This window comes from Myxocyprinus asiaticus, chromosome 46 (assembly GCF_019703515.2).
Source record: "Myxocyprinus asiaticus isolate MX2 ecotype Aquarium Trade chromosome 46, UBuf_Myxa_2, whole genome shotgun sequence".
Taxonomy (NCBI): domain Eukaryota; kingdom Metazoa; phylum Chordata; class Actinopteri; order Cypriniformes; family Catostomidae; genus Myxocyprinus; species Myxocyprinus asiaticus.
Genome location: NC_059389.1, coordinates 3,873,968 through 3,888,938, shown reverse-complemented (window position 1 = coordinate 3,888,938; position 14,971 = coordinate 3,873,968). Strand labels below are relative to the sequence as shown.

Genomic DNA, 14,971 nt, shown 5'->3' with positions numbered 1-14,971 from the left:
TTTATATTTCTTCTAAACCCAATGAAATTTCACAATTCTCCAAATTAGCAGAGTGTATCAATGAAATCAAAGATTGGATGGCCAGAAATTTCCTTCTACTCAATTCCGACAAAAGAGAGGTACTAATTATTGGAACAAAAACTTCTAAAAATAAGCCGCTAAAATATAATTTGACTCTCGATGGATGTACAGTCACGTCGTCTTCTACAGCGAAGAAATTAGGTGTTATATTTGATAACAATCTGTCCTTTGAAAATCAAATTACCAATGTTTGTAGAACAGCATTCTTCCACCTCAGAAATATTGCTAAGTTACGACACATGCTCTCTGTTGCTGATGCCAAAAAACTAATTCATGCGTTCATGACCTCAAGACTAGATTACTGTAATGCATTACTGGGAGGATGTCCAGCAAGTTCAATAAATAAACTTCAATTGGTTCAAAATGTAGCTGCCAGAGTTCTGACTAGAACCAAGAAATATGATCATATTAGCCCCATTTTATCATCGTTACATTGGCTACCTGTTCAATTTCGTGTTAATTTTCAAATTCTGTTAACTACATACAAAGATTTGAATGGTCTAGCTCCACAGCGCTTAAGTGACCTTCTGACATGCTATATTCAGTCACGTTCATTACGATCACAAAATTTTGGCCTTTTAATAGTTCCTAGAATATCAAAATCCACAAAAGGAGGTAGATCCTTTTCATATTTGGCTCCTAAACTATGGAATAGTCTCCCTAACACTGTTTGGGATGCAGACACACTCACTCAGTTTAAGTCTAGACTAAAGACTCATTTATTTAGCCAGTCATACACCTAATTTATCCATCAACTCACATTTAGGCTGTTTTAGTTAGGTCTGCCGGAAATAGAAACATTTCTCAGAAACATTTCTCATGATCTATAACTCTGCAATAAATTGAATGGCATCTACGCTAATATTATTCTATTTGTTTCCGTCTCAACCTTGGGACTCCTATCCTGAGGTCACCAGAACCGGCTGGATCCAGCTCCATTTCTGCTTCATGTCGGACTCCAGTGCTACGTGTCGCTGAGTGATGACAACAAACTACAGCCGGTGCTTGCCAGACATCACTTCAGTCTATTACGATGGACTTCAGAGGATGAACTGATGCCAACTCCAAGTGAAAGACATCGGATACTTCATATGCCACTGCCTGAACCTTGGATTTAGGATGGACCCCACCTAACCTCACTGTAATGACCTGCTGGTTGAACTGTGATGCACCTGTTTAATCTCTGCCTGCATCACCTTGGTCTAATGATGGACTATACTCTTGAAATGGAATACATAGACTATCAATTAATTGCCAACAAAAGTCTTCATTAGCCAACTAACAAAGGACAATGCATCTATGTGAACTTCTGCAGTTAATCCAGGATGAACTTCAAAGACATCAGTCATTAATCTTACAGTTCATACAAAATCTATGTTTATACACTGGACCTTAAAACCTATGACCTGCTCTGCACATAAATAACTAATATTGGCATTATATTCATGCTGTATATTCAGAGGGGAACTGGCCCCCACAGTAAACCTGGTTTCTCCCAAGGTTATTTTTCTCCATTAACCAACATCTTATGGAGTTTGTGTTCATTTTACAATCATATTTAATCAAACTACACAATGATGACTCTAAGACGTTATAGATATTACAGTTTCATTGTCTGTTAAAGCATGATTTTCTGTAAAGCTGCTTTGAAACGATGTGTGTTGTGAAAAGCACTATACAAATAAAAATGACTTGACTATAAATGGCATTAAGCCTCAATAATTCACTGCAACTACAACACTATGAGAATGCGCAAAATGATTGACAGGCAGCTTACGTAACCTTTAAAGGGATAGTTCACCCAAAAATGAAAATTCTCTCATCATTTACTCACCCTCATGCCATGCCAGATGAGTATGCCTTTCTTTCTTCTGCAGAACACAAATTAAGATTTTTAGAAGAATATCTCAGTTTTGTAGGTCCTCACAATGCAGTTGGGTGCCAACATTTTGACACTCCAAAATGCACTTAAAGGCAGCATAATATTTAAGTCAGTTTTTGCTAGAAATTCTTCTCCCTGCGCAGTAGGGGCGTATGCATGAAGAATGCGAATCATAAAAAACACAAGAAGAAGAATGTGAAAGTTAAAGTGAAGATTGAATTGACTGAGGAGGAAGGAGAATTTCTTGTAAAAATTGACTTAAATATTGATATGTTTCTCACCCAACCTTTCATATTGCTTCTGAAAACATGGATTTAACCACTGGAGTCACATGGATTACGTTTACGCTGACTTATGTGATTTTTGGAGCTTCAAAATTTTGGCACCCATTCAGTTGCGTTGTATGGACCAAAAGAGCTGAAATATTCTTCTAAAAATCTTCATTTGTGTTCAGCAGAAGAAAGAAAGTCATACACATCCGGGATGGCATGAGGGTGAGTAAATGATGAGAGAATTTTCATTTTTGGGTGAACTATTCCTTTAAGATAGTAATTTTAAATGCAAGAAAGAAGACCAATCACAATTCAGAATGTAAATGGTATTGTTGCCAGTTATTTTTTGAATGCTGAACATTCTTTCAGTCTAATTCAATGTGAATGTAATCTTACTTTTACTTAAAAGTATAAAGCAAAAAAATATAGATAGCTCACCTAAGACATTATAAGTGATTTCACTACATTTCTGCCTCTGTGATTTTTTTTATATATAAATTGAGTTAAATTTGATATCAAATGCAACATGTTTTCTTTTCAGCCCAAAGTGATTAAAAGGGAGCCAGTGTCTGTACTTAGTAAGCTGATGGATTTAAAGGAAGCTGATAAGAAAACAGGTAATCCATCAGTTTAGACTTTCTATTGGGTGAAATTTGTGGTTGTTTCTCTTATTTAAACATCTCTGTTCTTACAGACCTGATGGAAGAACTTGGTTTGGGAGATGCTGATGATCTTGAAGGTAATCTTGATATCTTTGCTTCACGAAAACAATCTTCCAATGTCACACTGAAAGTCTGTTTTTGTAAGTCTGATGTGCTTGTCTTTTTGTCTTTTGGACTCGAAAGCAAAGCGTCAATGCCCTTCAGGTACTCAAATGCTTGTGTGCTCTGCATACCTCTGTAGGACATTTATAGTTCTGCTGATGCTTGCTATTTTCAGATCCGATGCCTAGTAATTAGTGCATAATATGCTCTAACACGTTAAGCTGTGATGGGTTACATGAGTTTGAATCTAGCTTGTGCCATTTCCCAGATCCACTCCAACCATTTCTCTGCATAATTTTCAGTCTTCCCTCTAGAGTAAAATGTCTGCAAAATGGCAAAAAGATAAGCTCCATACTAAATAATATTTTTCGTGTACCTGCTTAGCTGGAGAGGACTTTTAGTGCAGAATTTAAATAAAAACATATTTTTTCCCATTTTGAGGTCTGCATTTTATCACGTTATTTTCACTGCCCCTTACAGATGCCTCTGATTGGGACTCTGCCAGCACCACCAGTAAGGCCAGTAAGAACTTTCCAGTTTATAAGCCGGAGGAGGAACCCCTCTATGAAAACCCAGCTGCTCCTACGCTACCTATCACGCCCCAGGAGCATGACATGGACACCAGGGAACATAAAGAAGCCAGCCCAGAGAAAAGCAAACCAACAACCTCAACCACACCACCTCTACCTAGTCCACGATCTCTAAACCCAAATACCAGCTCAAAGCTGCGACCACTGCCACGACTGCACCTGGACTCAAACCAAAGACCAGAAAGTGAAGGTAGAACTCCTTGTGGTAATGAAACCTCAAGATTTCAAGATGTTAATTTCAAAGTGTCTGATTGAAATGAATTTGTGTTGATTGTCAGGACGTGGATCCATATAAGCTGATTAATTAACCTGATACAATTCATTTATACACAGAATCAGACTGGGATACTGACACCTCCAGTCCAGCCAAGATAAAAACTTCACTGCCAAACATCGCTGAGCCTGTTGCAGGTAAATTGTAGGAAAGGATGAACATTCAGGACCTCTCTGTGCATTTTCATGTAAAAAAGTGCTAATGCAAAATCAAAGTTTGGTTTTGTTTGAATTCCTCTTCAGTTCCTCCACAAAAACCAACAGCAGATGAAATTGATGGTGACAGGAGCTTTGACGAACATGCTGATCAGGTGGGCAGAATTAATAAAATAAACAAACTCCACCTCTTCTTGCCAAAAAGTACAATTTCGTAATGATTCGGCAATGTGTTTGTAATATACATCAATTTAAGGCAAAATTCTAAATGGCTGACGCCCAATATGGCCGACATAGGAAAATTGTGTATCACTCGACTCTGTAAGCCCCTAGGAATCTACAGAGACCAGCCTCATAATTTTAGGCCAAACTATTCACAAGTTATAAGAAAAATAGCATTTCTTGACCACTAGGTGGCGCTGTGCCGAAACTGTGCTGGTACCCACAGGTCATGCTTGTGATGACATATACAGGGTTTCTGCAGGTCTGAAAAAAATCTTTTGATTTTGTTTCAAAGTTATGTTAACACAAATGTAACAAGGTCGACATAAAACAGAAAGTGAGGCTATATTTTGCCAATGGTTTGTCATATTGAAACAAAACTTGGTATGCTTCATCAGGACCATGAGCTGAGTGTACATAAAAAGTTTGGTGACAGCGCCACTTATGGGTCAAGAAATGTGAAAAGTGGCTATTTTTGCCCGTAACTTTTGAACCGTATGTCCTAAAATCATGAGTTTGGTGTCTATGGATTCCTTGGGTCATGATGATTTAAAGGATACTCTTATCAGCCATATAGAAGTTTTCCCATTTTAGCCATACTGCCTGTCTGGCACATTGATTTTTATCAAAAAGTTAAATATCTTTTGAATGCATTGTCAGATTTATAAGAAATTTGGTATGCATCATTGACATCATGTCCTGAACGTACTTGAGCAGTTTGGAGCCACCTATAGTTCAAAAGATAATCCACACATGATTGCTGACTCCAACTTTGGCATGTCCTTTTGCCATTCGTGAATCATATCAACTGAGTGGCACAATGTGTAAAATTCTATACATTTATATATTATTAGCTAATCTAGGACAAGGGATTTAGATTGCATAATCATAGGGAGGTTCTTATAAAAAAAAAAAAATAACAATTATAAATTCTCCTTTTGTTGAGCTTCTAGATTTAATGACCAAATGTATTTGAATAAAATCTTTTATTAAAATGTTTTTACATGTTTGGTGGTGATAACTTATATTTTATTCCAGAGCTTTGAAGTATATTTTTGGTTGTTGTGAAACAGCAGTGTCGTAGAGGTAAACAGCTGATACAATGGGTCTGATCCAAAGGTAAAATTTATTTCCACATTCTGGTGGTTAGGTGCAGAGGTATTCAGTCCTTATCGTGTTACTTTTTGTAAAATGAATTAAAAAGTAATGGAGATCTGTTAAGATGTGTTTTTAAACTTTGAAGTGTTACTTCTATATACAGTATATATGACTGTTCTTGTGCTCCCTAGGCATTTACATTTAGTGAGCAATGCGATGACATTGTGTTCCCTTAAATTTATTCCTTAAATGTACTTTAGTTGGTCTTAAAAAAAGTCTTAAATAATGTCTTAAAACGTCTTATATTTAGCTTCATAAAACCTGCAGAAACCCTGCATATACAGTACCAAGTTTTGTGTCAACACACTAAAGCGTTGCGAAAATAGAGCCTTATGTCAATTTTGGCATGTTCGCGGTCGAATTCGTTGAAGCGTTATACAAGAACGGTTTGGTCTTTCATAATAAATCTCATACATTTTTGTCATGAGTGTCTCTAAATGATACATGCACAATTTTGAGCGAGTTAGAAAAAGTAGGTTTTTAAGAAAATTTAAAATGACAGGAAATCTAGTGGACGGAGCTCAAAAACAATGCAACCTATGCAGATGTGTAATGACCCAAGGAATCAGAAGAAAAATGATTTTGTTTGTAGGAATTACAGTTCAAAATTTATAGGCCGAAACGTAAGTGAAACTTTGAACTGTTGGTGGCAAATTTGTCTTCTATCGGGGGCCTGGGTAGCTCAGTGGTAAAATACGCTGGCTACCACCCCTGGAGTTTGCTAGTTCGAATCCCAGGGCGTGCTGAGTGACTCCAGCCAGGTCTCCTAAGCAACCAAATTGGCCCGGTTGCTAGGGAGGTTAGAGTCACATGGGGTAATCTCCTCATGGTCGCTATAATGTGGTTTGTTCTCGGTAGGGCGCATGGTGAATTGAGCGTGGGAAGCCGCGGTGGATGGCGTGAAGCCTCCACACGCGCTATGTCTCCGTGGCAACGCGCTCAACAAGCCACGTGATAAGATGCGCGGGTTGACTGTCTCAGACGCGGAGGCAACTGGGATTCGTCCTCCGCCACCCGGACTGAGGCAAATCACTATGCGACCACGAGGACTTAGAGCGCATTGGGAATTGGGCATTCCAAATTGGGAGAAAAAGGGGAAAAATCCCCCCCCCCAAAAAGAGTGTCTTCTATCAATGTGCCAAATTTCATAACTTTCCTATGTATGGTTCTATGGACTGCCATAGACTTTCAGCGGAAGACTAATAACACAGACAGATGCAAAAATGACCCTCTCTCTAACCCAAAGAGTTAAACAAGAAATTGTTTTTGCTACTGTATTTTTAAGACAGTAAACGATCTCTGTTGTGATTGGCTGACATCTCTGCATTTGAAATGAGTTGCAATATTTACTAACAGGTTGCGGGTTGTTGTCAGGTTTAATATAGTGCTGCCTCATTCTTCAGTAACAGACTCTTTACAAAGCCTGCGTTGCATTGTAACAGAACAAGCTGTTTTTGCAGCTTAGTTTTAAAGCAATGGGCTGTTTGGACTGGGAGATAATTTTGAAAGGATGTTTACAAATGACCCCTTTAAAGCATGTCGTATTTTTTTGTTTTAATTTAGTTAAATATATGAATGACCTCTGTGACTGTGAAACCTCTTGTAAATGTTGGAACAAGTCACGTGCATGTCAATGCAAGTGTCTTGAAGTTTCATCTGAAGTCCTTGTCAACCAGGTTTGTTGATCTATGTTTGGTTTTTCATTCTTAATTGTATTCTTTTGTTCAATTATGCAAACAAAGGCAAGAGAGGCATTACAAGCATCTTCTTTAGATGTAAGTAGCCCATATAACCATGACCCGTTGGAGCTCCCACCCTCCCCTGAAGATGAGGTGAGGAGAGATGGGGAGAATGAGGAGAACACTAGTGTGATTCCCTGGGAGGAACGTTATGAGAAGATTTGGGTGGAGAAGGAAAAGAAGGAGACCAAATCCCAATACAGAAATGTAGCTGCTGAACTTAAGGAGAGATTTGGAGAACTGGAGCACAAGGAACCAGGTGACCATTCGGAGCAGGAACGAACAGAAGGACAAGATGATGGAGAGGAAGAGGTGGAAGTTCCAGAAGAAAAGGAGGCAGATAATGAAGACTCAAGTGAGGAAGAGGGGGAGTCAATAGTGCTTCCCATGTCCCGAGCGAGAAATGCCGTACTTTTGCCCATTCCTGAGCAGAGAGAGTCAGGTTTGGAGGACTCGCAGTCCGAGGAAACACCAGACCTTCATCAAGATAAACTTCCAAAGGGTCAATACGTCCAAGAACCAATTAGGGATGAGGCCCATCAGCCAGAGAACCAAGCAGACACCTCAGATGACAATCAGGGAAATTTCTTCACTTGTAGCGGAAGCAAAGAAACTTCTGGCGATGCTGGTAGGAGCCACCCAGAATCTGGAAGTGACTTAGATGTAGTACCTGAAGAAGTCAAGGCTTATGGAGGTCCATTGCTTGATGCTAGTCAACAGGTCCCACCTAAAATTCTGGAAGTGCCCTCTTCCAACTCTGATGAGGTTGAGGAGGGCCTGTCGAAGTCCAGACATGAGGTAGGACCCCAGAGCAAGAGGAGTGTCAAACAAACCTTTTAGAAACAATGAAGACTTCCATTTTTGCCTCTGTCTTCTTATTCTTCATTCACTTAAACTCTTTGTTCATGTAAAACTGTCTAAATGAGGGAGAATGCAAGCTCCAGCTGCGGACAACAAAACTGAATTTTAAATGGGCCTAATTACAAAGCTGTTATGTATCTGTCCTGTCTTTAGTTTTGCTAATCAATAGCTCTGTTCCAAAACCTAGTGAGCTGCCTAACTAGACAGCATTTTAAGGGATCATAAAAACATGAAGGCTTCCAAAAGGTAGGTAACAAAATTATGATGCCTTCTAAGAGACCTTATTGTGGCCAAATTCTAAAGAGAATCGCACACCGGACATGTCAAGTGGACCTCCTAAAATCGGAACCATTGTTATCTACGAATGTATGGCCAACGCCGCTGCCACTCGGTGTCCATCGACAGTGCCCAGCTACGACTTCAGAGGCGCCACACTCACATAGTTTCCCGTTAAATTAGATCCAAAACGTTATCAAAGTTTCAAGGGACATACATTATTGACTTAAGCCTTTAAAAATAAATTTTGTCAATAACAAGTTAGTCTTTTTTTGCTTTGACAGCTTTAATAAAGCCAAGGCTTCATACATAGCAGAATTGCATAATAAACGGCTCCTTTATAATCCTTAGTTTTTTCATACACCAGCCTGCAAACTCATCGACATCACTTTAACGATCGACATCCACTTTGTTCATTCTTGCTAAAACCTTCGTATGTACCGAATACCTGTGCGTTTTCCTAGCGGTTTTCATCCTGTGTGCGACCGGCTTAATGCATCATCCAATGTATCTTCCATGCAGAAGGCAATTCCAGAATGTATTGAGATGAGCTCCACTGGACGAGCCGAGAAAAATGTTGAACTTCAATTTATTCAATACTGAAAAGTATAAATAAAAATAGTTAATTCAGTACATTACATTTTAGTTCAATGTAATTAAAATTGATTGTTTTAGCCATTTTTTGTGTTTGCTTGCAATTAGCATAGCGACATGCTAACCCCAAAATATAGAGTGCAACAGTCTGGTCCCAGAAGTAAAAATCCCATTCATTTTTTTCATAGGCGAATGTATTTTTTATTGTAACTTACAAACCTGTTAAAGACAGACCTACAGTGGTATATGCTTATGTTGAGGCCATCATTCCATGTAATTTTATGTTCAGTTTTTAAAAATCGTGTTAAATAGTGGAGTTCTTGGTGAAGGCATTCCCCTTGAATCCAGAGAATCATGGCCAACAAAGCATGCCAAACAAGCTCTGCAGCGACCACCAACTCCTATGATGCACCTTAAATGACCCGATCCAGTCAGATTTGCAATGCTTCATGGGATTGTAGTTCATTCCCTCATGAAAGATATGAAGTACACAGTCTTGTACCTTTGTCTTTTTGTCTGATTTTTTGCTTCAAATCAAAGTTTTTAATGTTGTGTTTCACTTTGGAGTTGATTGATTTGGTTCAAGTTTTAGAACTCTTTCATGAAGGATTTTATGAAATCCCTATGGAAAAAATGAGTGGGATAAATACTTCTGGAACCAAGATGACAGAAAATGTGGGCGGACATTGTTGCGTTCTATTGGAATCTGATTTCAAGTGAGTCTCCTGTGCGCTTATGCCAACGTAAAACGTTTTTCCAAAGTATGCGGTACTCGAAAGTTCAATTTTTTTTTCAAAAGTCTCTGTTTTCGGTTTACAAAAATGGTGTTCTAGTGTGGATGGGAGGTGTAAACGTAGCAAAATCAGTGTGTTTTCAAACAAAAGCGTATTAGCATAGACGTGACCTTAGAAGGCATGTCCATATTAATACATTTAAGTTTGAACCTCCATTTTCTTTTTCCTCGTGTCAATACTGTTTCTGTGTGGATGAGAGGTGTAAACGTAGCAAAATTAATGTATTTTTTACAATATAAGTAATCGTGTGGACAAGACATGCTGCCTGTTTAACTGGTAGACATCAAAGCAGCTTAATAGCATTTTGGAATAGAGCTATTGTCTTCTGTCTGCAACATGCTTAATATTGTTTTAATCTTTTTGTAATACTATTTCAATCTATTCCATTTATGTCTTACGTGCATTTAAGAGACCCCATGAAATAGTTTGACAAGAGTTGGGACGGGACATATCAATATCATACTTTATACTGCCTACTGTTTTAGTATTTACTGTTAAGAGCACTTGCATTGTGGAATACAGTATTCCAGTATTCCAAGAGAATGACTGTGAACTTTAAATGTGTGCATCTCTAATATCTTCTAAAACTATTAGGAGTACATTTGCATATAGATGGCTTCAGAGCTGTCAGAGATCGACTAAAAGACACAAAACGTACATTTTGATTCCATGGGGTCTTTTATTTTTCCATCTAGTCCTCTGTCTGTCTTAATTTCATGATGTGTGACCTGAACAACAATTGTCTTGAATCCAGTCTGTTGCACAATTAAATATTTATCAGTCATTTCTTTGCGCTGGTGTCAAATGATACACTTGAAGTAGCACATGGGCGTCAGTTCACACCTCATATGTCATGTGTCTGTGTGCCAGGGATCATTGTCTGAAGATATCTCATCTTCCTGAAGATCTGTCTTACTTGTGTTAGTGTGTGTTTTCATATTATGCATCTCAATGGAGTAGTTTCCAACAACCATTTTTGTGGTTGAAACTTCTCTGTTGATTTCAGCTTGAAGTGTTTATCATGTCGCCAGAGCTTCTTTTTAAATGTGAAAAGAAGATGTTGTGTGTGATCTTTGCATCGTTTTGTTTTGTATGTCACGGACTTTTCATTGTTGCAATGTTTTTGCATGACTAAATATTTGGAAACCTACACAAACCAATACATTCACGCATGCTACTAAGAAGAAATGGATTTAAATCTAGAACTTTCTCATACTTACGGAGAAATACAGCTTTATAATGATGGAGATTAAAGATGTGTTTAATCTTTGTATTCAACAAGCAACATCTTCTATTTTAGAGTGAAAAAGAAAAGGCCAATAATATGAGGGGAGACCACCAAAGCAGTGCTTTCTGGGATTCTGGAGAATCCAGAGAACAAGCCGAACTTGACCAAGGAAAAGGAAGGAAAATTGACACCAACTTTGGCAACCCAAAACCTCAACAGGAAGGGATGGCTGACGGCAGATCTTTGGGAAGAGAGGGTAGTGTTTCACCAAGACAGCTGACAAGAAGTCCAAGAAGGTATATATTTCACATTGCTCGGTGGAGTGAATGTGAATGGAGAACTTTTTTGATACACCAACTCTCAGTTTAGACAAATCAAGTGATCCATTCAATCTCATTGAGAAGAAATGTGCTTGAAATTTTACGTCAACAACTAATTGGACATAGTGATCTTTATGAATGATCAATTCGTTAATTAATCCTTCTTATTCTATCCTGTGTGCCTGAGCTTGGGTCTTCTGAACCCCTTCATTTTTCAATATTAGGTTAGAGGATAGTGTTAAATTTTAATTTTGGTTTTAATTTGACATGAACCCCAGTTTGGGGAAACTCTGTGTCAGAGTATCTCTTGAACCCAAGAGTGGTGTTTATACCTTGACAATACGTTGCCAAAGACTGGCACACAGAATAGATGTAGTTGGACCAGGGTTTCAACTTTCAACTTCATGATAAGATCTGTGTCCCTTAGCACTGACAGTGTGCCAGCACATGGCGAGGAAGATGAGGAGGAAAAGAAAACTGTTTGTAGCCAAGCGAGAAATCTCCATGTAGTTCCCCCCCAGCAGAACAAACCCTCACGACTTGCAGTCCGCCATAATGGAGACCTCGAGTCTGTCTTTGACGACAGTACTTTAAGTGAGCTGTCAGAGGAGGACAGGAGGTATACATGCAGTATTTACATGCTTTTTTATGCCGTTTCATAATGAATCCACTTTTTCTAGCTCAGTTTTAGCATGTGGTATAACTAGGCCTGCATAGATTCTGTACACGCGTGATTCCACAGAATGCTCCACAGATTTCTGCAGAATTCTAACGACCAGATACCCATTTATTACATAGAGTCTAGTGAGTAAATCTTGCAAAAATCATGTCTGGGTCATATTTCACCCCAAAATCATCCTGAGATTCTCATTACTCTAATGCCAAAAATCTAATTTCTATGATTGTAATACAGTAATAAAAACCCTCCTGTCTGAACACAACTTTTAAAATTAGAATCAGCATATGTTAAATTCAGTACAACAAATACAACAGTAATGTATATATCACAGCAATGATTTTTTTTTTTTTTTTGGTCTGTAGTGAATTGGGAGAAAAGGTGCTTAATTGTTATACAAATAATGGCACAATACCAATAAATTTGATCCTAAAAAAGTTTTTATTTTCTTTATGCTAAATACAGTGTAAATATACAGTATATATACTGTATATTAGGGCTGTGAATTAAATTTTTAAAACTAATTAATCACAGTTTTCTGTGATTAATCGCATTAATCATGGGACATGGTACATTAAAGCAAGCATTAAAATATCATAAATATATTTACTTTATACTTTGTCTCAAAGAACTTGCAAGAAATGTGTTTATTTTATCATTTATTGATTTATTTTAAATATTTATTTGTGCACATGTTAAAATGTTTTGTTTTTTGTGGATAGAGTTAATTAGACACATTTTTACATGTATAAATCTTTGATACAAGTATATGTTTACATGCCATAAAATCAGTGGGCATTGTGTAATTTAAAAGTTTGGCAAAAATGTTTGCAGTTTTGCAGTGGACTTTTTTAATAATAGGATCAATTGGGCAGATTCAATTTAGATCAAGCTTTTAGACAATATTCATACAGATCTCCTAAATACACAATTAAATATGACACTTTTTGTGTAATTTATGATTACTCTTTTATCATCACAAAAATATTAGAGGCAAAATTGTTTGGTATGTTGGAAATTATGTGTAATTCACTCTTTATTTAGATTCAAATAGTTTTTAACAATTTAATAGTTTCTATTTTAAAATTGATTTCCATAGTTTCATATTGAAAGTCTGGGATGAGGCTAAAAAAAGTCATAAAAGATATTTGAAAAGTAACAAAAATAATTGATGATGGCCTGGTAAAAAGTTTCTAAGTCAGTTTTAATGTGACCTTCATATAACAAAAAGAAACAAATTAAACCAGTTTTTTTTTTTTTTTTTATACAAATCACCCCTGAGACATGTGCCCGAAGTTGAAGAAATACTCGTGTGTGTGTGTTTGTGTGTATATATATATATATATATATATGTACAGTGCATCTGGAAAGTATTCACAGCACTTCACTTTTTCCACATTTTGTTATGTTACAGCCTTATTCCAAAATAGATTAAATTCATTATTTTCCTCAAAATTCTACAAACAATACCCCATAATGACAACATGAAAGAAGTTTGTTTGAAATCTTTGCAAATTTATTAAAAATAAAAAACGAAAAAAATCACGTGTACATAAGTATTCACAGCCTTTGCCATGACACTCAAAATTGAGCTCAGGTGCATCCTGTTTCCACTGATCATCCTTGAGATGTTTCTACAACTTGATTGGAGTCCACCTGTGGTAAATTCAGTTGATTGGACATGATTTGGAAAGGCACACACCTGTCTATATAAGGTCCCACAGTTAACAGTGCATGTCAGAGCACAAACCAAGCCATGAAGTCCAAGGAATTGTCTGTAGACCTCCGAGACAGGATTGTATCGAGGCACAGATCTGGGGAAGGGTACAGAAAAATTTCTGCAGCATTGAAGGTCCCAATGAGCACAGTGGCCTCCATCATCTGTAAATGAAAGAAGTTTGGAACCACCAGGACTCTTCCTAGAGCTGGCCGCCCGGCCAAACTGAGTGATCGGGGGAGAAGGGCATTAGTCAGGGAGGTGACCAAGAACCCGATGGTCACTCTGACAGAGCTCCAGCGTTTCTCTGTGCAGAGGAGAACCTTCCAGAATAACAACCATCTCTGCAGCACTCCACCAATCAGGCCTGTATGGTAGAGTGGCCAGACAGAAGCCACTCCTCAGTAAAAGGCACATGACAGCCCGCCTGGAGTTTGCCAAAAGGCACCTGAAGGACTCTCAGACCATGAGAAACTAAGATTGAACTCTTTGGCCTGAATGGCAAGCGTCATGTCTGGAGGAAACCAGGCACCGCTTATCACCTGGCCAATACCATCCCTACAGTGAAGCATGGTGGTGGCAGCATCATGCTGTGGGGATGTTTTTCAGCGGCAGGAACTGGGAGACTAGTCAGGATCGAGGGAAAGATGAATGCAGCAATGTACAGAGACATCCTTGATGAAAACCTGCTCCAGAGTGCTCTGGACCTCAGACTGGGGCGAAGGGTCGTTGTCCTGTTGGAAGATGAACCTAAGCACACAGCCAAGATAACAAAGGAGTGGCTACGGGACAACTCTGTGAATGTGCTTGAGTGGCCCAGCCAGAGCCCAGACTTGAACCCGATTGAACATCTCTGGAGAGATCTGAAAATGGCTGTGCACCGACACTCCCCATCCAACCTGATGGAGCTTGAGAGGTCCTGCAAAGAAGAATGGGAGAATCTGCCCAAAAATAGGTGTGCCAAGCTTGTAGCATCATACTCAAAAAGACTTGAGGCTGTAATTGGTGCCAAAGGTGCTTCAAAGTATTGAGCAAAGGCTGTGAATACTTATGTACATGTGATTTTTGTTTTTGTTTTATTTTTAATAAATTTGCAAAGATTTCAAACAAACTTCTTTCATGTTGTCATTATGGGGTATTGTTTGTAGAATTTTGAGGAAAATAATGAATTTAATCCATTTTGGAATAAGGCTGTAACATAACAAAATGTGGAAAAAGTGAAGCGCTGTGAATACTTTCCGGATGCACTGTGTGTGTGTATATATATACACTGTATAATTGTTTATTTATTATTTATATTGGGGTGAAGAATGATCTGAATATTTAGCTTTCTTGAGATTCACCCATTGTACTCTCAGCTCTGAATAC

At 38.1% G+C, this 14,971-nt stretch overlaps 1 protein-coding gene across 1 annotated transcript in view; it reads left to right on the top strand.

Moving 5' to 3' along the window:
- The window catches only part of LOC127435655 (ankyrin repeat domain-containing protein 26-like), a 58,317-nt gene that overhangs the window by 17,630 nt on the left and 25,716 nt on the right, over nt 1–14,971 (top strand). Inside the window, 9 exon segments of the mRNA XM_051689285.1 lie at nt 2,777–2,852; nt 2,930–2,974; nt 3,081–3,101; nt 3,480–3,779; nt 3,923–4,000; nt 4,106–4,173; nt 7,141–7,935; nt 10,963–11,186; nt 11,638–11,829. Of these exon segments, the coding sequence (XP_051545245.1) occupies nt 2,777–2,852; nt 2,930–2,974; nt 3,081–3,101; nt 3,480–3,779; nt 3,923–4,000; nt 4,106–4,173; nt 7,141–7,935; nt 10,963–11,186; nt 11,638–11,829 (1,799 nt within the window).